Raw genomic sequence first — 25,339 nt, 5'->3', positions numbered from 1 at the left:
CATACTCGGACATAACCAAAACAAAAATCACAAATAGATTTAATCCTTGAAAAAATACATAAGTACAACAATCAATATAAAATACGATAAGATTATTAAGTATACCGAGGTGGAACAGTATTTCAAAAGGTTTCTGATTGAGTATCTGCAGACTTGGATACTGACTCCATTAACTAGTTCAGTACATTATACATCAAATCAGTCCATTCAAATCTATCACAGTCCAAGTCGAGCTACTCATTTGAGTTGAATACCTATTCATAAGGAGTGATAGTTTTTTAAGTCACATACGTGAACTTCAACCTAGTTGTCATGCTGGTTAGTCTTTTACTTGAATTGAGCACTGGTAATCTTGGAAGTTCCTTGCAGTCCCTCTCTTGGTGCTCTCTGTGCCTGTCAGGGATTAAAACATATCCTTGAACAAAATTAACTTTCAATAGGCGATGATCTTAATGGAGACTTGGTGGACTTCTCTTCCTCTGGGTGGTAGTGCCGTCTTCCGTCATCAGCATACTTCAGTGCTATCATGTGATTCAGCATGGACATGTTCTCATAGGCTGGGAAAAATTTACGCATAAAAAAGATGTGCACCTGATGTGTCCAGAAGTTGTATTTTCTTGTGTCTTCATCCAGTTCCTCCTCTTCTACCACTTCCTCACATTCTGAAAGGCAGTTAATATTGAATGAATTTATGAAGAAAGTGCTTACTACACTGGAAAGATTGTCTATTGGGTTTCAACAAACAATACCTAAAGCACACACAGACCAAAAAAAGGGGATGAATCATCCTTATTATATGACAGGATTAGTATACCAGTTAAGCTATATCAGCAAGAATAAAAAATTTAGCCTCTTTGCTCTCTTTATATAATAAATAAGAAAATGTCAAGTTTTTAAAGATTTATTAGATTTATGCCTTGTTACCTTCTTCTTCCTCTTCATCTCCAATATCAGAGTGTGCCACGCCTACAGAGACCATACTCTGCATGAGTGGTGGCTCCCCCTCCTCTGTCCTGTGACTGTGTGCACTTATAAAGGACATGGTTTTCCTGGTGTCAGCCAAACCACCTTGTTCTGGATAGCATAAACAACTAAATAACTTTACATCAATAACATGTTGTTTGTGTGAAAAATTCTAGTGACTGTAAAGCCATATTTGTATCCAGCTTATTTAAAGTTAGCTGGCTGAATAAATGATTTTTTCAAAATAACAATTTCAACTTTCGGTAACTATGTGACTGCTATAAACCTGCAGGAAATAAGGTCTTGGACTTTCAAGTTGGCCACAAACCGGGCTTTTAATTTTTTCTCTTTGAATTAATTTGAGACACATTCATTCAAATAATTATTATTTTTAGCTTCAGACAAAATAATAGCCTACCAGATGGGACGTTCCTTGCACTCTCCTGTTGACTCACTGCAGGTCGGTGATCAGAATGTGAAGTACTGGCAGTAGCATTGGAGGCTTGCTGTTCTTGGAGTTTGTGAGAACCTTCCCCAGTTTTATGTGTCCCACCAGAGGAGGAGACTGCCCTGGGGGCCACAGGGGTGGCTGCTGTCTCTGGGGATGGAGATTTATGATGTTGTGATCCCTCCCCTTCTTCTTCCTCACCGTCATCTATTTCAGTCTGATAAAATACAAGTTAATAAAGAAATGTATTTTTGAATGATATTAAAGTTGTCATTTTAAGGAGAGAAAATTGATAAGCCAATTTTGAAAAAATAGAAATATGACATAATTTGGTGAAAATTACCATGGTTTAAATGTTTTTCACACCCTGAGCTTCAGAGATAACTTGCCACTAACCTCTTCACTATAGCCTATCTTCATCGTGTCAAGTTACCTCTGACGAAAATAGTTTGACCTAGTTTAGACACGATGAAGATAGGCTATAGTGAAGAGGTTAGTGGCAAGTTATCTCTGAAGCTCAGGGTGGTTTTTCGCTGATCTGGGTTATTTTTCTTAGTAAGGCAGGTGTCAAAAAAAGAGAAAACTGCATGACACTAGTGCCAGGCTTCTTCAAAAGTAAGTAAGCAACCCCACCTGCTCTCGACTGCCCGCTCTTCCAGGGGACAGTGGGATGGACAGCATGCTCTGCTCCTGGGTCAGCTGTGTACTTGGACGTGGAGTAGACGGATCTTTGACCACTGCCTCTGTCACATACACCTGGGCACAGCCTATCAGGGCTTCAAAGAACTCTAAGAAACACATCTGAAATGTGGACACAAGATGTCAAAAACCTAGAAGGCAAGAAATTTTTGAGAAAACAAACACACTGTTTGCTTTAGGAAGGATATTTGTGTCACAAATTTCAGTTGTAAGAAATGATGTCCACGTTCAATTTTTTTTTACCTTGAAACTTTTCTTTTTTTTTATTACTAAATTTCTAGAGACAATGAGCTGCTCATACCAATAAATGCAGAAAACATGCAGACAAATAAAACATCATTGCCACTTATTGCCATTAATACCTCTAGCTCTAAGTTGTAGGCTCCCTCTGGATCTGCTACCTTAGGGTCATCTGCTGCCAGGACATTGATAGCATTCTGTGGGGTCAGGTCAGCATTCACCAGTTTATAATCCTGGAAACATACATGTGGACTGCTTAGAACAAGTAAATAGGGAAACACAAATAATTTTTCACTTGTAAGATAAATTTATACAAAGGCCAAATTTTCCATGAGGGTGCAGTTTCTAAAAAAAAAAAAAAGGACAAGTATTGCTGCCTGAAATCAGAACTGACTGATTCAGAGACCTGCACAGATTCAAACATTAAAAACATCATTGTAATTCTGATTATGACCTGAAAATGACAGCAATGTCTCCTATTATATCTATAAATCATTGTAAACAAATGATGATGAATGATGTAAACTTCTTTGATGATATAATTATAAAATAAGTGAAATTACCTTCAGCATAAAAAGGAATTGTCTCATCTTCATTGAAGGTTCATGTGGGGCATGCTAAAAAGGCAAAAAAAGACATAAATTAGTGACAGAATTTAATATAAGCATGTATTTTCTTATGATCTGGTATATGAAATGCTTAATTGACTACATGTATGTCAAACAAATTCATGACACATCACTGGTTAATATCTTCACATTTACTTCAAGCTTTTTTATCAAAATTATTTTTACTGTAGAAAATGTTTAATCATATCTGGGAAAGGACCTCACCTTCCGAGGTGTGCAGATGGAGTTATACACTTGGTAGGCTCTGTCCATGTGAACCAAGGCATTCACTGCTCTTCTCTGTTCATAGTAAAAGTTTCCTATGGGAAAATATATGTATATGATAAATCTATAATCATATGTTTAAAGATATTGATCTCTGAACTTAAATGACTTGCAAAATATATTTGGAAAAATAATATGTTCATTATTTATCTTTACAGACTTCTGAAAATGGATAAAAATATCTTATTTCACATGCAGTGTATTATGCCCTACCTCCCACAGAGCAGGCATTAGGTAGAATGTTGTCTGCTATCAACTTGGACAAACACCAGGCAAGCACAGGACCCTTGCCACTGGAATAAAAAGACAACAACAGCTTCATCATCACCATTCATCATCATCATCCCTCTCACTTCAATATGAAACCAAAGACAGTCACAATGTTTCTGAACTAGAAGTGGCTCTTGGTCAGTTTAATCATATACAAACTATGATTAAATATAATAATTATCGCCTTTTTTATTCTAATGCCAAGTCCTCCATTCATTTAGAGTCAATTTAAAGTAAGTTATTTCCCTGTGGTAGCATACCAACATGGGCACAGAGGTGGGAGATCCACAAAATTTTATCAAGAACACTTTATGTGAGGATACTGGAAAGACATAAAGGATGCAAATTCATGTGTGCAGCAAAAAACTTACTCATGCTCTTCACCATATATAAGGTAACCCAATGTGACCAGATGATTCAGGTATTCTCTAATTAAGATCTTGCCATATGGGTTGTGCAGATCTGAACTCCTTGGGTCTGGCACTACAAAGATTCAATTAAGTCAGTAAGATCCATGAGATATAACTGGGTACAATTCAATTATTACACTTATAATAATTATTTTAATTGCACACTTAGAGTTATTTCTATTTCATCTTGTTCAACTCTCCATACAACTTTGACAATCATCTAGTTGCTCCCTCACTCTTTAAGTCCCTCACTTATTTATTTGTTTTACATCTTGTTCTTGTTTATTAACTCCACACTGGTCCTAACATCTCAATAACTCACTCAGTCATCACCATGAGTTTCAGAGGAAACTAGAAACTTGCCTCACAACTATCCACATACCTCTGAAATGGCAGAGAGGTGAGATTCTAGTATTCTCTGAATCTCGGGATGTCAATCATTTGCTCTTTCATTTCATACGTTCACACATTCTCTCTCACGCTCACTCACTCACTCATTCATTCACTTACTCTCTCACTCACTCATTCATTCCATCCCTTCCTGTCTAAGCCAGTCACTCACTCACATACCTAATGCCCTATCCATGTCCATGAGTGTGATATCATGGTGGTGAAACTTGCAATCCTTCATCATCCTCCAGAACTGCATCCTGTTCATTATATATGTATTGTCTGGGCTCTCTTCATATCCAAGGCTGGCATAGTTGTTGTAAATCATCCTCAGACTGGACATATGACGCATGATTACATACATTACCTGAAGGTAAAAGCTCAAATTAACTATGTAAAATACACATTTTGCATATATATATATAGTACAAGCAGAAAATAATTCAAAAATAATAACAAAATTTATATATTAGCTTTGCAATATATATTTTTAGTTTTTTTGTCATAACGATTATTAAATTACAATATTTTTTTTTTCTTGTTATAATTTTCAATACCTGATTTACTTCCTCTTCTCTGTCAAACTCGGTAAATTCTGTTAGTAAGTGATCAATCTCCAGTGCCATGCTGGGACCCAGGGTATTCTTACTCTCATTACTGTGTACAGACACATTATCTGAAAAGAAATATAAATATACATGTAAAATTGCAATATTATATCATTGCCATAAATATATTGGGTTGGCAAAGGAATAATCATTTATCAAATTAAAAAATTAAAAAATAAAAATAATAAAATAAATAAATAAATAAATAAAAAAAGAGAACACTAGACTACAAGATGTGAATGCTGCTGTGATGATTTCATTTCTTACCTGCAGGTAGAGGAGTCCTTGTTCTAATCTGCCCCAGATCAGGTGAACAGGTCCCATCAAGAGAGAAAGATGGGAACTCAGCTATGTGATCCTTCTCAAATCTGCCTTCATATATGCGACCATTCTTAAAGGTAAACTTTCCCTGGAATGTTGATAAAAAATTATTCATGTTATTTCAGGTATAAAGAAACAATTTTACAAAATTGTTACTTCATACCTGATGTAACAATTTTAGACAATGTAAAAGCACTGGTTTAACTTGTTAAATAGATAGGCAGCCATTATATTTAAAGTTCAATGATTTTAAAATAGAAAAAAACTTCATTTCATATTCAAGTAAACCTCAAATTGATAAAACCTACACAAATGTAATTTTTACAAATTATTCAACTAACCTGCCCATGTTTCATGTTGTCCTTCCACATTCCTTCATATTTGGCTCCATTAGCATAGTAGAAAGTACCATACCCATGCCTCAGACCCTTGCAGAATTCTCCATCATAAGTGTTTCTCAGAGGATATTGAGATCCACCTACTCGCCTCAGGAACCAGATGTGTTGACCCATTCCATGCTGGATAGAAAGGTAAAAAAAATTTTCAAGTACATGTAGAGACCTACAAAAGTTTCACTGACTTTGAGTTAAAATAACTTCAATTGAAATTAAATAAATTGTTGATTGCTGTGAGCTACGCAATGGTATCAAGCATCTTCTGACACCATAGGATCTATTCTTTTAATTTTCATCTTTTTTTTAATTTAGTTCATAATATTATGCCCTATTGCAAACATTAAATTCAAGTATCATTTCTTCAAATCGATAACATTCTTATTTCTTCTACTACTTGAAACTGGATGCTGGCATTTGGTTGGCTTTTGTGGCAAAAGAATTGACTTCATATGTAACTTTAAAGCACTAAGAACAAAACAAACATGACACGACATAACAGAAGATGACGTACCTGAACCCCATCCTCCCACTGTCCCAGGTACATCTGGTCCTTGTCCACCCACTTCATGGTCCCCTCCCCGTGTCTCACATTACTGAACCACATCCCCTGATATACACTGCCACTAGGATACTGCCTTACACCCCAGCCATGCTTGATGTTGTTCACCCAATCTCCATCATAGTACGACTGTCCTTGAGGGTCATACTCCATGCGGCCCTTTGGAAAAGAAATGGTTTTGATAGAGACAACTGCATGTCAACCATGACAGGACAAAAAAGACAAAAATTGGTAGATTTGGTAGGCAGTTTTATCCAGTCTGGTCTGAAAATATCTTTCAACAAAAATAATAATCACCAGTATAAGAAAAAATATACAACTATACAGAAATGAACTGAAAATACTCAAAAGTTCTTCCAACGGACATTGCATATTATATAATTATTCTTACATGTTGACCTTGATATTTTATGTTCTTTAACCCATTTTCCAGTTTATTAAAGTGATTTGTCAATGTACTTACCTTTCCATGCCTTTTCCCCATGCACCAATCTCCTGCATAATTCATTGTACCACTCTTCACGCGAAATATGCCATATCCATGTCTCATGCCATTTACAACATCTCCTTCATATGAGCTGAATGAAAATAATAAAAAATTATTAAACAGAATAATGATTAATAATAATTTAGACAAGATTTTATTTCTTTTGTTGATAAGTTGCAGACAGTATAAAAATATATTAATTAATTATATGAAGTACTACTTAAGTAATACCTTTTTAGGCAAAAAAATATCATCATCATACCTTTTATTAGGCCACCTGTAGGTTCCCTTGCCAGTAACTTGGTTATTAGTAAATTCACCCTAAAATGTACACCATAAAATTTCATGAAACTTAAAGCATTTCATAAAAAACCATTGGCTTCCTAAATAATGATAATAATAATAATAAGACTACCATGGAGTTATAACCCCTGACTCGGGATCATTAAGTTACACCCATGACCAACTTCAACAGACACTGCTGACAAAATATCAGGTCCAGTAAATATTACACCTTTATAACAGTTTGAAAATTGCTATTGAAACAATAATTTACTACTCTATTTAATCAACACTTATTTAGAATCCAATTATTCCTATCACAAACTGGAATACTCACTTCATACTGCACTCCATCTGCCCATGTGTAAATTCCACGGCCATGCATCAACCCGGATGAAAAGTTACCCTGTAAAAAAAATAACCTATTTTTATACTACTGGTATAGCAAAATATGTCAAAACATACTAGTACTCAGTCACTGTTTGATTGCAGTTCAGCCAGACAAAATTGACAAGTTGGTTAATTATGACTCTCTGATAGCAGACCCCTAGGTTCTAGATTCCGGTATTGCCAGCTCGATCTTGATTTCATATATAACGCATGTCGCAATACTAGTAAAAGCGACTCCATCACAAGGTATATATTTAACAAGCGAGCTTTTATGTTGCTCTGACACTCAGGGTATGAAAGCAGGGGCTGGGAGATGAAATTTATTTTGGGTTTCGTTCCTTAAGCCCCCATCACACTTATTTGGAATCAGCAGGAATCAAGCAGAACCAGCTGGAATGACTAAATTCAAAAATTCATACTACATTCGGGAAGAAATTTCAAATTGACCTAAATTCTTGTAAGAATGCCATTTGAATACTCAGAATGCGCTTGAATCCACCTGGAATGATTCGTGCACATTTCAGCCCTCAAATGCAACTAGAATGTAGTTGGAAAACCAGGAATATCAATAATGCTGTCCAAATGCAATCAGAATATTTAGAATACACTTCAAATGCCGTACGAGTGTAGTTCGATTGCTGGCTGAAATAGGATTGAGATGCATTCAAGTTGCATTTTGGCTCATTCTAGCAGGATTTGAAGTGTCTTGCCATTTTGGTTCTCAATCGAATGTGATCAGAATGTTTCAAATGCTGTCAGAATGCCGTGAGAATATTTAGAATGCAGTCATAGTGCAGTTAGAATACTATTCAAATGCCATTCGATAATTTTCCACTTGGAATGCACTTCAAAAGTTTTTAACACGAGCAAAACATTCGGGTCGGCCACAAGAATGGGTAAAAATATTTGGAATGCACTTGGAATTTTTATGATACTCTTCGAATATCCAGGAACGCACAAAGAATTGTCTTTCTGATGGCATTCTTGATGATGATGATTCATGATGTTTAATGAGTATATACTGTACTGTAAGTATATCAATTTTGTGATGCCTTACTTTACAATCTAATGTTCACTTAAATGTACATTTTAAATATACACTTAAAATAATCACTAACTAATGTAATATACAATAAAATATATTCATAAACAGAAAAAGGGATATTGTAATATTTGTCACCTGTTCCCAAACTCACCTTGTAATGGTGCCCTCCTGTAAAAGAACATTCTCCTTCGCCTTCATAGAGACCTCGAACCTTTTCTCCTTCATAACTGTAAAAGGAAATTGAAAAAATAAACAGAAATATATAGTTAAACAAATTATGATGCACAAGTATGCAAATCACTCGTTATACATTAGTGTTGGCGACAACAATAGTGGTTGCTGTAACGTCAACTTACAGCTACAGAATGTTGAAAAAAATCCCAAGTAACGTGAATATCATTGCTTCGTTTATTAAATCACGCATATTTCACCGTTTAAACTGAACGAATGAAACACCCGTTATACTGTTCATAGCACTAAGACAATTTGATTAAGTGGAGGACGACACTTTTTCTGTTTTTAGGTGTTAGATCTACCTTTCTACGATCAGTTCTGTTAGTGTTGGTTCATCGTACGCCGGCTCAGGTGTCGGTTCTTTTGGAGGCTCTTCGACGATTGGAGGTTCTTCCACTTGTATTGGTGTCTCCTCTAAGACCTCAGGAGTCTCCTCCTCTTTTGTCTCTTTAATTGGAGGTGGCTCTTCTGACTTTTTTGCACTCTTTTTATCTTCTCTACCCCCCTTTCCCTTTCCTTTGGTTGCCATGTTCTTATTTACACTATACGGGGTTGGAAATTTGGCGCTTTCTCATTGGACTAAATTTCTTTGAGCAACCAGATATTAATATTAGTACTCTAACAGTCAAAATATATCAAGAAATAACAAATAATAAAAATGTTTGATATATGTTATATTTAACATTATTGAATTTGTTTACGGTAAAATTTGGGCCTTTTTTTCCATAAATATGATCGTACGAGTAATTATTATTTTGTGAATAATGTGGGTAGTCATGAGGACATCATGGCACCTGTAGTAAGCGACGGCTTTTTAGGGGCTTTGGAACGTTACCCATATGTTGCACTACTATGCCATGCACTGAGTTCGTCAGTTGTTGGGTTTTGTTTGATTTTAAAGCTCCCCCAAATTTTAAGTGTCATCAAAGCTGGTAATTCGAAGGGACTGAGTTTGCGCAGCATAGCTCTCGAGTTAGCAAGGTGAGTAAAATCTGCCGGACTCGTACCAGTAGGTTGTTCTGTCCGCCACGTCATTTGGCACTGGGGTCAGTCCTTGTTTATCTTACTGTACTTGACCTATTCTACATTGTGACAGGTCAAATAAAATGGCCAACTGAATCCTAGACCATAACGATGAGTGAACTCACATTTTTTTTTATTTCAATCAGAACACATTAAAAAAGAAAAATGAAAGCGAAAGTAATAATGAATAGGCCACAAAGGCCAGATAAGCCCTATCTAAGATATTTTTTCATTATAAAGCAGATTGATGTAAATTTCTGTAATATTGTGTATAAAAGCGAAAATGTATATTTTCTATAACTCAGAAGTGCTGAGGACCATGCAGACACACGAAAATAAGAAAAAACTTTTATGTTCTTATACTTTGTGATCTTTTTCACCTACTGTTATAATCTGAATTGGTGTGAAAATATTTTGATAGTATATTTTCAGCTACACAACAATGTTGACATACCAGTTTGCACACAGATATCCCGTAGAAAACTATTTTGAATACACATTTCTTGTGGTTCAAGGTATATATTACTTTTGCTTGGATCATAGATGTATTAGTTTATAATGGATTTAGTTATTATGGGAAAGTTACTGAATAAGTTTTATTTTTTGCTTCTTAAAAACCTTACTATTTCACAAATTATTTAATACTTTTGCCTATCAACTTTCTGCATGCATGAACGACAGCCAGTCTTTTCTGGAAATTGGTTTAGCACAACAATTACAGGGAAGTACTTAATTGGAAAATAATTGCAAAAATCTAAATGAAATTTATTATTTTAACAATACTTAATTTTTTTCAGATTTACTCCTGTTGTATACTGTGTTATCTCAGGAAGACAAATTGAATAGTACAGCATTATTGGGACTTGGAATGTATCCTTGTTTTAGGCAGTTAATTAACCTTAAAATTTTGTGTGGGCATAATTAATCATTTATCCTATTCCAAGCAACTACTAGTTGTTTTTGCTTCATCATTATTCTTGTCCTTCAAGACAAGCAAAAGGCAAATTCACCACTACACCATTTTTTTTATAAAACTGCATTTTTTATTGCTCAATAACACCCTTATGTAGTTGTTCAGATATCTCTCCATATTCTCAACCTTTGCATTTGGAGTTTGGCCATCATGGCTTATGGCAGTTGCCATGGTAAGATGTTTCAAGTTGATAAAGTTTTAACTTTAAAAAAATCACACCTTGCATGTGTTATTTAGTTGGTTGATATTTACACACCACCTCATTACTGGTATATTCAAATTACACAGTAAGAATATTAGTGATTTGAAAATATTTATTTATTTGTTATAAAAATAATATCAATTTTTTTCAAAGAAAATTGCAAGAAATTATGTTACCCTTTATAAACTTTAGGGAAGTGTTATTCCCATTTCATTGACAAGCAAAGTGCTCCAGCTGTGGAATATTTACCAGACCAAAGACTCTGGACAAGTCAGTCTTGCTACATGGGTAATAGCATCATATGCATGTTTTGGTGAGTTACTACCATACATAACTTGGTAATTTGAAAGTTGCATTGGTACCAATTTTATATAGAGACTCAAAAACTTATGTCTCTATTCATAAACTTTTTAAACATTAATTTAATTGGAATCATATTTATGACCATAGATTATAATATTGCTTCTAAAATGTCAGAAGCAACTCGAATGCTTAAAAACTTTATCTAAAAGAATATTATTTTATTTTCAGCCAGGGTTTTTACAACACTTGTGAAGACAAGGGACGTGATAGTGCTGACCAACTTGGCTATAAATGCAGTGCTCAATTCAAATTTGGTGCTATGTATCTGGTATTATAGGCCTTATGCCAACAGTGACAAGAAAAGAAAGGATTGAAAGAAACTGCATTTTTAAATAGGTTTAGAAATGAATGTCATCTGAAAACTGCCATTATATTTAATTGTAAAATAGACTACTGTGAACTGTAACAAATAATTTGAGGCTCATTGGCTATTGGCACCAAAAATTGAATATTGCAAAAGTTGAACATTTTTGTGTAAAATAATGCAATGGTGCAGTCATTCAAATGCCTGGATGGTCAGTGTGTCATATTGTTATAAGAGTGGGCAGTATTAATTGGCAATAGAATTAAAATTATGCCTCACATATTGCTGATACATACTTAGACAGAGGACAATATGTTGGCATGTTACAGTGTGTTATTTGTTAATTATATTAAGTTATTTTAAGAAGTCAGTAATTTATTTTTGAATGTTTGGAGAGAAATTTACTGAGTATGTATATGTAGTTGACAATGTACAGAGCTGTGCTTAATTGAATTGGAATCCATTGTTATGTCTCTGCATTGTTCCTTTCAATTTGTATTTTACTCCAAATTAACAGACGCACAATTGCTAATGGAGCTTTTTAAATAAGGCTTCAGTTTTCAAGCATTCCTTTTTTTTTTTTTTTTTTTTTGTCATGGGATTTCCTGGTAATCTTTTTTATTAATATTATTTTTTATGAATATTATGAATGTTCTGTTTAAGTAAGATATTAGAAATAACTTGATTTTTTACAATGATGTGCATTGCTGATAATTTTGTATTGCTGATAATTGAAAGGTAAAAAGCAAGCAGTAGAAGATTACATTTATAAGGTCATTTTGAACAAGTGATACATACTGGTAATTATATGCATGTAGGTTTTAGGTAATGTAATTCATTGACAAGTAATTTCAGATATATTGCTTATATTGATTAAAATTAAGGTTTAATACTGCAAGTCTGTCAGGCACAAAATAAATGCAGGCAATGAGAAGAAGGAAAAAATAAAGGACTATTAAAAAGAATCCCTTTTTTTCATTTCTAAAAACAAACCTAAATTTTAATTACAAAGACGTGTAAAAAATTTGCAGGAATTTGTTTACAATATTTATGAATTTTAAAATTTTAATGCATTTTCCCTAATGTAAAACGGTAACTAAAAAACGGATTGTAGGATTTTGTAACCTTTCACCAGGTCTCCAAACTACATGACAAAACTAACTGATGTTTGACCCCCCTCCCCTCCTCAGTCCTGCATTGGAATAATGTTCCTTGAAGTTGACAACGAGGCTATTATGCGGAGGTGGCGTCATGTTATGGGGTAATGGCTGACGGGATGTTATGGACTTTTGAGAGGATTTATGTTTTGCTGATTACTTTGTGTTTTAGTTATAGTAACGTTATAACAGGTAACAAGGTGTTTCTTTTTTAAGAAATCAAGCAATTTGTTCCAGTTGTATTTAAGTCGATTAATTATGCATGACGAAAATCCAATCAGTCCATCCTTTTCGGTTCAGCACGCAATGTACATGTACAAACTGCACCACTACTACCAGTATTTTGATTTCATAATAATTATTTTATAATCAGTGCCCATTATAAATTTATAATTTTTTAAAGTCTAAAACATAATCCAACGTAACGCAACTTTGAATTTTATTGGTAACAAGATATAATTTGTTTTTGAAGTGCAAAAGCATCCAAAATATATGAAGACTTTTGTAACCCCCACTTTTAACTGGCTGTCAAACACGGATGTGTACATGCACCCAACTCAATCAGTGTAGCATGACTTATTGTGAGAACTAATAAAAAAATATTGTATGGCATAAATATTGCTTTTATTAATTTATTTATCAAAATACAAAGATCATTTTATATATTAATAGAAACAGCAGTTGAAAATGAAGAACTAAACTTCCTGGTTGTCGGAGACTGGGGTGGGCAGCCACATTATCCCTACAGTTCACGCATACAGCGGGCAGTGGCCAAACAGCTGGGGAAAGTAGCAGATGAGGTCAATAGTCAGTTTGTTATTTCAGTGGGAGACAACATTTATTTTCGAGGTGTTAGGAATGTGGAGGATGTCAGATTCAAGGTAAGCAAATTAAAAATAAACCAGTGTGTTAAACCTTTTTATAGCCAACGTTTGATTTTCCTGGAAATTTTAACAACTTTTCTTTCACCACCATAGTGTTAATGTATCCAAATCCATTTACAAATTTACAGATGTAATAGGCCACAGATATTAAAATTTTTTATGGATGAAATCTGAGCCTGCATTAATTTTCATCTGTTCTAAAAAAAAAATCATCTCTTCGGAACTCAATCCAGAACTGACTGCAGTTATCGTCTTGCCAATACAAAATGCCACTAAAACCGTCGCCGATTTTGTTTATCTTGTACCGTAAAACATGCTGGATGAGTCATACACATGTACATTGCCACAAAACCGTGGCTCACATATATGTTTCTTTTGATACACTAGAGAATACAGTTTGTAAGAAGTTTTATTGCCTCTAAGGTATGAATTGGGAAATGTAAGAAGCTTTGCAGGATATAAATATGAATGTGGGGCATTTTCAGCTTGATGCAGATTACCTTTTAGTATCCCAAAACTGTAAAAGCTGATATGATAAATATTCCTGAGTGGTATTTGTCTCTTTTGATAATGAATTGAAACATAAGAAGCACAAACATCATTGAGAATGATTTGAGTCTCCTGGGTAAAACTTAGTGTTTACAATTTAATTATCAGTTGATTGATTGTTTTTTCTCTTCTTAGCCTTGTATATTTTGCCCATTAATGTTGTGTAATAATTACTGGTGATGATTTCCCAGTCCCATATTTCTTAAAGAATTAAGTGCCTTTAGCATCATTTCATTGATCATCCTTGTGAAATGCAGGAAATTATCACCATGGATCTGCTTAAATGGCATTCTCTTTCCTCTTTGATTTAGCAAATTACACAATGTGTATATTTTTTTCATGCAAATAAGATACAATGTTTTTATATTATAAAATGTTTGGATGTGGATGTGATATGATGACACTTAACAGAAGCCATGCTCAAATGTCATCCTCCTTTTTCTTTAATTTAGCAAATTACAAATAGTATACCCACCTCCCCCACCTTCATATTCACAATACAAAAGCAGACTTGGGCTTTTCCTTTGGAATCACAGACTTTAAAGAGTTTTTATTCAATTATGATGGGTCTCGAGATTGATCATTTTTGGTCTCACAATAAATGTTGAGAGATTTTTGTAAAGCCAGGGTCAAAAGTGGTAAAATATTTTCTTCTGGTTTATCCAGGAAACATTTGAGGATGTGTTCACACACGATGCATTACAAACACCCTGGTATGTTATTCCTGGAAACCATGACCACAGGGGCAATATCTCAGCACAGATACTCTACACTCACAGAAAAGACACCTCAGGAAGATGGTAGGTATCTCAGATATTTTCCCCCTTTCTCGTATGGCTCCTTTTTAATAACCATAGGGGCAATATATCTGCAAAGAATAGATTACAGATGTAGGTGTTAATATTACCTAAATGATCCAACCGTCCATCTCAGTCCAATCTTTTTTTTTTTTTTTTGTCCAATGTCTTAGTTCAGCTCACTTAACATTGTATAACATCGAAAAGAAAACTTAATATGGACAAATGAACAATTCCCTTCTTTATGTTATCACTGTACATAATAATGGTAGAACTTGAATTACATACTTTTCCAACTTTCTTTTCATGTTATAAAACATTTATAAGTGGAAATATATTTACTTAAAGGTTTGCACCCTTCTTTTTACATGTACTTATAACAGACGAGGATGCATTGTGCCATGTACTGATATTCTATATTAATCTTTGTACATAAATTTAAAATGGTGTTTTAGTACAAAACTAATATTGATTTTTTAATATTGCAAAATTTAGGCTTTGTCAAAAAGTTTTTTTTTAAATGTAGTTGAATTCTCTCTCTTCTTTCCAGGTACATGCCAGACCACAATTACACAATAACAGTTCCCATTGGTAATGGTGCAGGGAATCTAACCCTCATCATGTTAGATACCATAGTGCTGTGTGGGAACACAGGAACTCATTATGAAGGGGAACCCCCACTTGGCCCTGCTGATCCAAAAAAGGCAGATGCTATGTGGCAGTGGATTGAGGAAACTCTGAAAAGTGCCAACAGGTAGCTACATAGCTGTTCAGGTGGTGTTGTATTACAAAACACAAGTGATTTTTGTCAACTTAGAGATAGTATACAGCTCTTCAGTAGTATTTAAAAGTTTTCTTAATATGCCAGATAACTTATTGATGTTAGAATGAATTAATTGGATGGTGACCAGGTCAAGGGGAGACATTCATAGAGATACAGTCTAAGCACATTAACTTGAATTATGCCATTTGATGCTATGCCTGGGACAGTGTTAAGTCCGCCAGTGATAAATATTTCACAAAGTCAAGTTCATTGGGAATTTGGAATTTTGCCCACAGGGAAATTCCCTTCTTCAATTATAAATCGCCTTGCTTGACAGACCAATAATCAAAGTAACGTTAACATTGCAGGGAGTATGATACTGCTTATTTGTTTTTCCTTGAAAAGCCACGGTTCAATAAATTAGAAAACTTATTGAATTGGAAACATTTATTGACAGGAAAAGAGTTTTGATTATCATTTTCCCTGCTTGTGTAATTAACAGTGAAAATATATATTTTAATGAAAATTTCATTAAACACCTTGTCTGCCTCTGGATGTTAGTAAGCAAGTTAGAACATACATAATTTACTCATCATATAACTTGCTTTCATAAAAGCAAATTTATTCCTATCTTTATTCCTGGGTATTGAATCATTTTTAATAGCATCGGCCTATTGTAATATTTTACCATTCTTACACTTAATAAAACATGTAAAGGTTGTCCATTTTAGTGTAAAATCAATGTATTTTAGGTCAACTTATGTTGTGGTGGCAGGTCATTTTCCCACCTATTCTATTGGTTACCATGGTCCTACTACTTGTCTAAGAGACAGGCTGCACCCCTTGCTGCACATATATAAAGTAAATGCATATTTGTGTGGACATGACCATAACTTGCAGGTAAGAAGTCAGACACGATTCTTGAAGCAAACATTTGTTTTGTGAAAGATTCAGCTTTTAATAAGAAAAAAAACATATTTTGATTTCCATTCTTTATGACATTTTTTTCTGAAGAATGATGGCATACTGTCTTACAGAAAGAATGTGAATGGATAATAAAAGATTCAAAAATTGCCGATGATTTTATGATTTAAAAATGTATAACTTACATAATACTATCCACCGATAAGGAATTTCTCTTTTGGAGGATTTCCTCATTTTAATAAGAAAATATAGAAAATAAATTACCATATTTTTATGTATTGTAAAAGAAGAAGGGAAGTGATTTTAAAACGGAAGTCATGTGAAAGGGTTAGGGTTTTCTCTTTTACTTGCTTTGTCTGTTCCTATTCTTATATCAGGTTATGATGAAACTGTCTTTCATTTCAGCATTTATCAGTGACAGATCACAACTGGACTGTGAACTATTTTGTCATTGGCTTTGGGGCATTGGTAAATCATGACCGACACAATGCCCCTCATGTACCACATAATTCATCAAAATTCTTCTGGTCTGATATGCAGAGCCTAGGAGGGTTTGGGCTAGGCCAGGTGACACTGGACAGTATGAATGTTACTCTTATGGATTCTCTTGGAAAAGATCTCCACCATGTGACAATATTTCCAAGAGTTTCCAGAAGTTTTGAGGAAGATCCCAAGGAAGAGATTATTCGAATCCCTCAAGATTGGCCAATTATGTGACTTTCCTTTTTGGAAATTTTTGGTCACAATGTGATATGTATTATTTAGAAGTTTATAAACGTGTCAAATGGTTAATCTTTTATTAATGAATTAATTCGATGTCAGTTTAAATAATTGTAAGTGGTATTTTATTTTTATTTCTCACTTATTAATAAGTCCTGTTAATGCCTTGTCCATTTATTTCTCACTAAAGTGTTAAACTTGAAAATTACTGATAAAACACATTATCTAACCAATTCTACATAAATGAATTTTTTGTACGAGTAAAATGTTTACCTTTTATAGATGTCTCTAAAACCATACTACAAGACATAACTTTTCAGTTTATTGTGGATATTTGTGATATTTTCGGATATTAGGCTGTCAAAAGTCTATAAAACATCTGAATCCAATGACTGTGCCATAATAAGTGTGAATCAAGTAAACATGATCTGTAATTGTTCATTGTGATCAGCTGCAGCATTATATTATTGCTGTTTCCTTGCTACTATTTATTAGTCTTTCAAGAGTTTCATTATCCTCTTCATGGTTCATCAGAAGTTCACCAGTTCCACTTTAAAGGCAGTGATCTCAAAATATTTCTTATGGCTATCATTATAAGCAATGCAATTTTCTTGTTTATTGGTAGGGTGAAGAGTTAAAACAATATAGCATTAAGGCCTATCAACATGGGGATTTTATAGACAAAGGAATCTCATGATATAACATCACAGTTGATGCTTTAAAAGACCTAGCTTTCTGGATCCAAAATACGTATCCATTTGGACTGTGCAGGATGATAGATGTGCATCCTACCCTTTATTATCTTGCACTACATTAGTGAGTCAAAACACCCCATTCATCTTCAGGAATATTCGTTTCTCCAATCTTATGTCATAGATTTTATCCAGGCACTTGTTTTTTAATGTACCTGTATATGAAAGGCTTCTACACGTCCCTCAGAAGACAACCCATAATAAAAAATAACTAAGCTGACTGCAGAAAAATCATTTGGTTGGAAGTTGTTCAAGCAAATCTATAGCATGCCAATCTGTCAAGAATTTTGGCTGTGATAATTAGTATTTTCATCAATAATAAGTGCAAAATGATGTGACGAGGGAACTGAATTATCTGGTTACATCACGTTTTGTGATTTAGAGTATGTTCTTGTCATCGTAAAAAATTTGCTGGTGTCTTGTTAAAAATATGTAAAATGTTTTAAAAGGTGTGCAAAGTTACAAAACAGTTTTGTGAGTGATGAACAACGTATGTTTGTTAATGTGTATTTTTAGATGTTATTAGTTCACCATTTTATTTATTTATATATTGATCCACTAGATAATTGATTTATTGAATTTTTTGTAATTATTACTGATTAATAACACTGTTAGCTTGTTTGTCATGTTCTAAAAAGTGTGTAGTTATAAACACATGGTTGTTGGTGCTAATGGTTGATGTATTGGTATTGTAATTGAGCTGTCCCTGGGATCTGCGTGTCCTCATTCAAGGCACTCGATGGCAGGATAAGAATCTCAAGGCTTCTGTTTTGGTCTTGGCTAGAGAATTGTGCATTACAGGGTAACTCTGCATGGGAATTATAAATTTGATCAAAATTGATCAAAACTAGACCCCACTTTCTGCATTGTCCCAGCTCTAATTTAGTGAAGTTCTCGATATGCCCTCATGTAGTGCTCCCAATCTGAATCGTAGCATTTACAAATTCTGATAAATTTGCTTCGCTAATCCATTTTCCGGTAGTCTGTTTGTACAGCGTCACTGTTGTGAGTAGATAATGTTAGATCATTTCCACAAACAGCACGCCCATTCTTATATGGATCGTATTTATTAACAGACTGTCGGCTGTTAAAATTGGATAAGGGTCGATATTCCAATAAAGAAAGAAAAGGAAACGGCATTCCTAGATAAGTGAATATATTTTCAGATTTGAGATATTTTTAAAATAGACACAAAATGATATTGTGGACCAATTACGCATACGCACTGTTAAATGTATTCAACACCAGTTGAAATTTGTTTCACCGCATTTTTTCAGTTGCACTGAATAGGTTGAAGAAGAGGCCAATGTGTCAAAACTGCTTCGAAGTAAAAATAAAAATAATAGATAAATAAAATAAAATAAATGTTATGAATGAAAGCCTTTTTTCTTCATTTGTTTTAGATATTACTTGTGTTAGCAATGTAGCAGACCGGGGACATCTTTAGAGCCACCGGGATGAGGTTGTTACATGAATTTGCGCCGGTGAGCATAAAGATATTGAATAATTGAAAGCTGTTTGTTATTGGCCAGAAGCACCTAAACAGCCTAGTGCTATTCCATTTACGCCTGCCATACTAAGATATACGAGCAGTTTATATGAAATTGAGTTCAGCGAGTGTCAGAGGTTGAAATAAAAAATCTTTAAAATCTGTATTGAAATTTGGGGGGTTAACTTATGTCATCGACATATATGCCAAGTGTCATGGTTGTTCATCTATCCATATTCAAAGTGATTTAAATTATAAGGGGACGAGTACTTTAGGGTTACTTTATAACTCAATTTTAGTACATTACACCAAGTTGTACCTCGATAATAACACAGTTAAAAGTACGACCAACAACCTCATTTCTCATTTGGCACTCCTCGGAGTGGCATCCTCATACAGGCGCAGATCATTCTCAGAGTATTTGCAAAATCAAGGAAAGTTTTACGCACGGAATCGTCTCACGTTGATAACCGTGGCTGATTACACCAAAATGCAAAATGTGTGTATATTGAAAGTGATAACAGTGTTCAGTTCCAATCTCATTTTTGGAGAGAATAGAACACTGTATCAGGAATAATTGTAAACCTTGATGGATCCAAGTGCAGATGAAGCGTTTTGGATCTGGTTGTGTAGAACTTTTATTTGGCAGATCATACTTCGGCGTTTGTTGCTTCATCTTCATTATTATTATTATTATTATTATTATTATTATTATTATTCCTTGCCTAAAAATGAGCAAATGCATTAAAATTCAATTAACGGATATCAGTGATAAGTAAACTTGAAGTGCATAATTTTTTTATACAAAACGTGCTGCCATGATGTTTAATTGTATTTGAAACAATTATAACGTAGCGACTGGGTGAAATATTACAGGAAATTAATCGATTGGGCCACCCGAGTTGGGACATTTGAATGAATATCTCTGTAGACCGACGGAGGACCTGTCAAACCGATCCATCTAAATTACGTTAGATACATCTGATACATCTCCGAAGCAGATTCTACTCTTCAACTTCAACATCATCGCTTTAACATAAGTATTCATGAGAAACAAAAATACTTTGTGCAGAGGGCCCAGGCGGTGTCGTTTATCTTTATCAACAGAAGTTTCCACGAATGCGATTTTTATTTTACCGTTAATTAAACTACGGAGCATGAAAACGTAATAAACCACATGTCTGTGCGACAAGTGATTAACAAATTGCATCGTTATTTATCGATTTGAACACTCCACCTGATCCCTTGGTAAATGTCAGGTAGATTTAACGCCCAAACCATTATCCTGTGAGCAAATACGGACTTTCCTAAACCTCTTATGGAGAAGATTGATTGAAAAATGTGCATTGTCAACCAATTCGTATAGATAATGATACACATTTACGGGACTCTAGCAATATGATAAACATGATTTAGTGATTTGAGATTACTAGTTGCTTATTGAGGGACACCTTATTTCGTTACTTAGAAATGATGAAAGGTTCGTACGCGTACATTGGTAACATTAAGTGAAATAAGAGTGTGATTGAATAGTGCCTAGCCCACGCAAACGGCGCCTTCTGTACTCGAAAAATCCCCATACACATAACTGTTGGAACATAATTTCTTCCTCACTTATTAACAGCGAGAACGCTGTTTCATTTCACCAATTTCCTGGTGTTTAATACATCCACATGTTATTTGTCACAATAATAAAATCGAATTCGTATTCATTTGAGATTTTCAAGTCGTCTGATTTAGAGGGAATGGAAAAGTTTTTTCGTTGCTTTTTTCCTTTCTCGCTATTGAGATTCCCCAATCGATCATGGAGCAATAAATTAGGAGCTGCATGCTAATGAAGTGCTCATTTAAGCGTGGCGTTACACGCAGCTTCCTCAGAATTTCTGCGGCTCTTGCAAGGGAAAGGCTTTCCGGGATATTGGCAGTTAAAGGAAACGCTCTTGTCGAAAAACAATGAATCTGAGTTTGTACCTATTGTTGCTGGCGGTATTTGCAGCGGTGGCCTACGCGGCGACGTCTTGCAATGCGCCGGGGCTTGCACGGTACGTAGTGCAATACAGGGGAGAATGGACAAAGGCCAAGTTTCCAAAAATGTTCCCACTACGAAGACCTTATGGCCCTGCCTCCTGGTCCAAAATGATGGGTGAGTAACATTTTAATTATTAAGTGAATTCTGCGGTTTTAACGGCAAGGTTTTCAATAAGTTGACTGCAATTTAGACGAAAGTTCACGAATTTCTAATAACAGTACAAATAAAAGACATTTAAAAATTGCTAATGACACCCTTTCTGTGTATGCAAAAAAGCGTAGTGGTTGTGATCTTAGAAGATAAAAAAATTGATTGCCGTGGAAACCTGATTTTTTTGCCTGGAGATCATTAAGTAACTAAGTATTTTCCACTTCGACTTTTAGCAATAAGAATCGTCCGCTACATTACATTAATCGCAGGTTTGTCATTATCGCTAGCAATCATATCTTGTCGACCAAATTTGACAATTTTGGTCCATTTTATACATTATGTACTTTCAAATATATAATTGGGTACGATAGTCATTTCTGTTCTTTTTCTTCTATTTACATATAGATATTTGCTATTAAGGCTAAACTATACAACACGTTCTGTGTTCCCTATCAGTTTAATTTGCTTATTCCCCGGTCTGATACACCTTAAGAGGATAACAACTGTTCGTTTTGGCAAAAAAAAAAAAAAAAAAAACAAAAAAAAAAAAAAAAAAAAACAAAAAAAAAAACGGATTTTCCCGGGGTAAACGATGATTTTGCCATACTAACCAAAGGTTAATGAAACCATTTCGACATTCAAAGTTAGTCCACGTTTTTTCCCAAAGTTTGTTTTTTGTATAAATATCTTAAGAGATTATTACGGAGGTATAGTCATCTTGAAAGGACCATGTAGTCTGATGGCAAGCACAGATTCCAGAATAATTGCAATAACCACTGTTTTGGTGGAAAAATGGAATATATTATTTTTCAATGGGTTGTTTACGGTGTTTTTATTATGAAATATGAATCTGATACGAACAGTCATGACACCTTTAATCAATTCTACTTGTAGGTCGCTCCCACGATAGCACATACAGCATGTGGCATTTGGGACAATTCGCAAACAACGGACTGAAACAGTTTGCCAAATCCGGCGCTACTGCGATTTTGGACCAGGATCCTCAAGGCCAGAAGGGCATATTCGATGTATTCACTGGCCCCAGGCTCCCCGCCGGCACAGGTGTCTCCAGAACCAGCTTCTTTGTTGACGGAAAGCACCCAAGTGTAAGATCAACTAGATTTTTAGATATAGCTTGGCTGTGGTATTCAGGACTTTTTTTGCAAAATTTTCCTTTATTATTCGTACGCTTATTCATTTCTGGCATCGTTTGTTTTTTCGGTTCTTTATTTGTTTACTTACCTCACTGTCTCATGCTTGATGTGTGCATTTTTAACAATTTACGTTTTCTATTTAAATGCATCCTTTCATCCATTCAAAATCACTTGGACATGGAGAATCAAAATCAACGTAATGTAAGTTCATATAAAATGAGTAATGCCACACGATGACTCGTCCCACACGAAGTAATTAACACCAAAACGGCACGGATGAGTACATCTCAAGTCACATCAATAAGTAAGACGACTAATTAAGCCTTTACTTCACAGGTTTCCATCGTGATACGAATGATTCCCAGCCCAGATTGGTTCGTGGGCGTAGACAGTCTTGACCTATGCGAAGGTGACCAATGGAAGGACAAGGTGACCATTCAGCTGAACCCCATCGACGCTGGGGTGGACAAGGGACTGACCTTTACCTCACCAGACTGGCCCAGCAAGGAGAAGATTTCAGAGATCACCAGCAAGAGCCCAAGCCACCCTGCAAGCCCATTCTACTATCCCAAGCTGAACAAGCTACCACGAATTGGAACCTTGACGTTTGAGAAGGCTCCCATCGACATCTCAGATGTTGATAACCTTAGCGATCTGCTTGATGACAATGACTACGTCGAGGAAGAGGGCACATGTAAGAGTTATTTCATTTTATTTCATTCTTTAATAGTTTATCAGAAAATGATATGTTAACCTTTAGTTAAGTGAAAAAAGGAGGAAGTTGCGCACTGACGAATGTCATCAATAATGCCGATGAAGATACAAAATACAAATTGGGCAGCTTTTGTACATTCTGATAATTCAGAAACCTGGTTGCGTTTTGTGGTTTTCTTTAGAAAAATTACATTTAACGGGGCAATATGACAAAAAATTTAAAAAGTAGAAAATGCTCACGAAAGGGGAGACCTGAAAAAGTTACTGTCGTAGGATCAAAAGACTCGTCATAAGGCTGCCTCTTGGTAATCATTGGCGATTACATCCCAGTTATCTGGCTTCCCTTACAACTTCGTTATCCATAAACTGGGCTCGTCGTATTTCATCTTGTGCGAATGAGTGAACTTACTATTAAACTGTATGTGATGTTTCTCAAAGAAAAAAATACATCTTTTCAAATGTTTTTAATTTTCAAACAGCCTTTCTTCTTTTCTTCCTTTCTTCGTCTTGAATACGAAAAATCTGACGGGAATCTAGCCATTATTGGATAACCTACTAGAAAATTAATAACAAAATCCAGCAATACAAAAAAACTTTTAAAAAGTAGAGATCAAAATTTCAAAACAGAATCTTGCGGCAAAAATGCTTTATATTAAAAATAACAATATTGGGTGATGATTTTGAAGCTCAAGATTAACTTTTTTACTAAAATAACTGTCATATTTTTTCCAGCCACGCCCATAGATTGCGAGGTAGCAGACTGGGGCAAATGGGGCCCATGCCAGGGCAAGTGTAAGACTGGCAGGAAGATCAGGTACCGTGTCGTCGTGCAACCCGCCATGAACGGAGGCGCTGAATGCCCCACGCTGAGTGACGAGGCGTGAAGACCAGGATACTAGCAAGATCAGAAATCCAAGGTTTCTCTCAATGTCGCCAACTACTTCCACGGACGCTATATACAGCTAGAAATGCTACGTTCAGAGCTTAAGATTTTAATAATATGTTTATCTACGTCTTGTCGCCAGAGGCCTTATAACGAAGTAAGAAGTCAGTGACATTTCTATGTCCGTAAGGGCTCAGTTCTACATTCATTTTTATGTCGGCAAGTGGTGTTTGGCTCAAATCATCAAACTGCTTGATGTCTGTGTTTTGGTATGCACCATATATGCCTTTTTGGAGAGTTACAGATAAAACTAGCAAAAAGTAAAAACATTACACGTGTAAATAATACAGAACTAAGAGCCAATGAATGTAACTTAAACAACTATTTTTCTGTCGTTCGTTCTGCACTTATTGGTATGCATATGATGTTAAAAACACGACGGGCCACGCAATCCTGATCATTGGAAATACATATAGGCTTAATGCAGTTCTTTCATGTTGACAGCATGTTATGTTATCTATGTAGTGTCAGGGAATGCTTTCATTAAATCATTTCAGATAACTTTGGTGACTTTGGTACTGATGATATTTTAATGCGACTCATTTTCGGTTTCCTATCAAAAGGAGATTGTTATTTACGCTATTGCCTATCTTGACGCTTCCATCCACCGCGTTTGTTCATAAAAACCTAATGTCCGATCTCCCTTTCAAGATCCCTTAATTCACATATAAAGAGTGCGTTTCTAAGTGCACATTAAACTAATAATCATGATAGGTTATCTCCGTGAGACTGTAATACTAAGCTCAGTGCTTTTAAACCAAACCCTCCGATTGCTTAATGGCGGGAATTGGGAACTCATTTTCGGTTAAGGAGAC

At 35.0% G+C, this 25,339-nt stretch overlaps 4 protein-coding genes across 5 annotated transcripts; 3 read left to right on the top strand and 1 right to left on the bottom strand.

The window, feature by feature from the left end:
- Positions 1-22: 22 nt before the first annotated feature.
- On the bottom strand, positions 23-9,187 carry LOC106169379 (radial spoke head 10 homolog B). Its single transcript, XM_013548827.3, has 19 exons — positions 8,937-9,187; positions 8,552-8,627; positions 7,303-7,371; positions 6,946-7,004; positions 6,660-6,774; positions 6,149-6,355; positions 5,584-5,760; positions 5,189-5,330; positions 4,871-4,989; positions 4,494-4,680; positions 3,885-3,996; positions 3,457-3,536; positions 3,184-3,278; positions 2,914-2,967; positions 2,473-2,583; positions 2,045-2,212; positions 1,382-1,628; positions 925-1,074; positions 23-662 (listed from the first exon to the last, which is right to left on the bottom strand). Exons 1-19 carry the CDS (start codon positions 9,161-9,163, stop codon positions 427-429), a joined length of 2,631 nt encoding a protein of 876 aa, XP_013404281.2. The 5' UTR covers positions 9,164-9,187; the 3' UTR covers positions 23-426.
- A 201-nt stretch (positions 9,188-9,388) lies between these two features.
- On the top strand, positions 9,389-12,464 carry LOC106169361 (solute carrier family 66 member 3). 2 transcript variants are annotated; one of them, XM_013548798.2, is made up of 6 exons: positions 9,389-9,615; positions 10,090-10,172; positions 10,455-10,527; positions 10,736-10,802; positions 11,025-11,145; positions 11,364-12,464. In XM_013548798.2, exons 1-6 carry the CDS (start codon positions 9,422-9,424, stop codon positions 11,507-11,509), a joined length of 684 nt encoding a protein of 227 aa, XP_013404252.2. In that variant the 5' UTR covers positions 9,389-9,421; the 3' UTR covers positions 11,510-12,464. The 2 variants fall into 2 exon arrangements, with proteins under 2 accessions (XP_013404252.2, XP_086859076.1); XM_087002950.1 differs by having other exon boundaries at positions 9,460-9,615; positions 10,079-10,172.
- Positions 12,465-12,612: 148 nt separating this feature from the next.
- Positions 12,613-19,415, top strand: LOC106169360 (tartrate-resistant acid phosphatase type 5). The gene is made up of 6 exons (XM_013548797.2): positions 12,613-12,848; positions 13,329-13,537; positions 14,756-14,889; positions 15,437-15,640; positions 16,402-16,549; positions 16,979-19,415. The coding sequence occupies exons 1-6, from the start codon at positions 12,764-12,766 to the stop codon at positions 17,288-17,290; spliced, it is 1,092 nt and encodes a 363-aa protein (XP_013404251.2). The 5' UTR covers positions 12,613-12,763; the 3' UTR covers positions 17,291-19,415.
- A 1,978-nt stretch (positions 19,416-21,393) lies between these two features.
- LOC106169365 (spondin-2) lies at positions 21,394-25,025 on the top strand. The gene is made up of 4 exons (XM_013548803.2): positions 21,394-21,677; positions 22,608-22,819; positions 23,204-23,561; positions 24,314-25,025. Exons 1-4 carry the CDS (start codon positions 21,488-21,490, stop codon positions 24,463-24,465), a joined length of 912 nt encoding a protein of 303 aa, XP_013404257.1. The 5' UTR covers positions 21,394-21,487; the 3' UTR covers positions 24,466-25,025.
- Positions 25,026-25,339: the final 314 nt, after the last annotated feature.

Source organism: Lingula anatina, chromosome 1 (assembly GCF_051362555.1).
Source record: "Lingula anatina isolate TDL-2025a chromosome 1, LinAna3.0, whole genome shotgun sequence".
Lineage (NCBI taxonomy): Eukaryota > Metazoa > Brachiopoda > Lingulata > Lingulida > Lingulidae > Lingula > Lingula anatina.
This window is presented reverse-complemented; position numbering and strand designations above follow the sequence as displayed.

What these genes read in the sequence shown, in the direction of transcription:
- LOC106169360 (XM_013548797.2), top strand. Translation starts at nt 12,764, where the DNA reads ATGGCTGACGGGATGTTATGGACTTTTGAGAGGATTTATGTTTTGCTG. An exon ending in TTATAGTAACGTTATAACAG is followed by an intron (nt 12,849 to 13,328) that starts GTAACAAGGTGT and finishes ATATATTAATAG; the next exon opens with AAACAGCAGTTGAAAATGAA. An exon ending in TGGAGGATGTCAGATTCAAG is followed by an intron (nt 13,538 to 14,755) that starts GTAAGCAAATTA and finishes TGGTTTATCCAG; the next exon opens with GAAACATTTGAGGATGTGTT.
- LOC106169361 (XM_013548798.2), top strand. Translation starts at nt 9,422, where the DNA reads ATGGCACCTGTAGTAAGCGACGGCTTTTTAGGGGCTTTGGAACGTTAC. An exon ending in GCATTATTGGGACTTGGAAT is followed by an intron (nt 10,528 to 10,735) that starts GTATCCTTGTTT and finishes GTAGTTGTTCAG; the next exon opens with ATATCTCTCCATATTCTCAA. An exon ending in GGCTTATGGCAGTTGCCATG is followed by an intron (nt 10,803 to 11,024) that starts GTAAGATGTTTC and finishes TATAAACTTTAG; the next exon opens with GGAAGTGTTATTCCCATTTC.
- LOC106169379 (XM_013548827.3), bottom strand. Translation starts at nt 9,163, where the DNA reads ATGGCAACCAAAGGAAAGGGAAAGGGGGGTAGAGAAGATAAAAAGAGT. An exon ending in AGTGGGAGGATGGGGTTCAG is followed by an intron (nt 5,761 to 6,148) that starts GTACGTCATCTT and finishes CTTTCTATCCAG; the next exon opens with CATGGAATGGGTCAACACAT. An exon ending in ACAACATGAAACATGGGCAG is followed by an intron (nt 5,331 to 5,583) that starts GTTAGTTGAATA and finishes TCAACATTCCAG; the next exon opens with GGAAAGTTTACCTTTAAGAA.
- LOC106169365 (XM_013548803.2), top strand. Translation starts at nt 21,488, where the DNA reads ATGAATCTGAGTTTGTACCTATTGTTGCTGGCGGTATTTGCAGCGGTG. An exon ending in TTGACGGAAAGCACCCAAGT is followed by an intron (nt 22,820 to 23,203) that starts GTAAGATCAACT and finishes TTTACTTCACAG; the next exon opens with GTTTCCATCGTGATACGAAT. An exon ending in CGTCGAGGAAGAGGGCACAT is followed by an intron (nt 23,562 to 24,313) that starts GTAAGAGTTATT and finishes TATTTTTTCCAG; the next exon opens with CCACGCCCATAGATTGCGAG.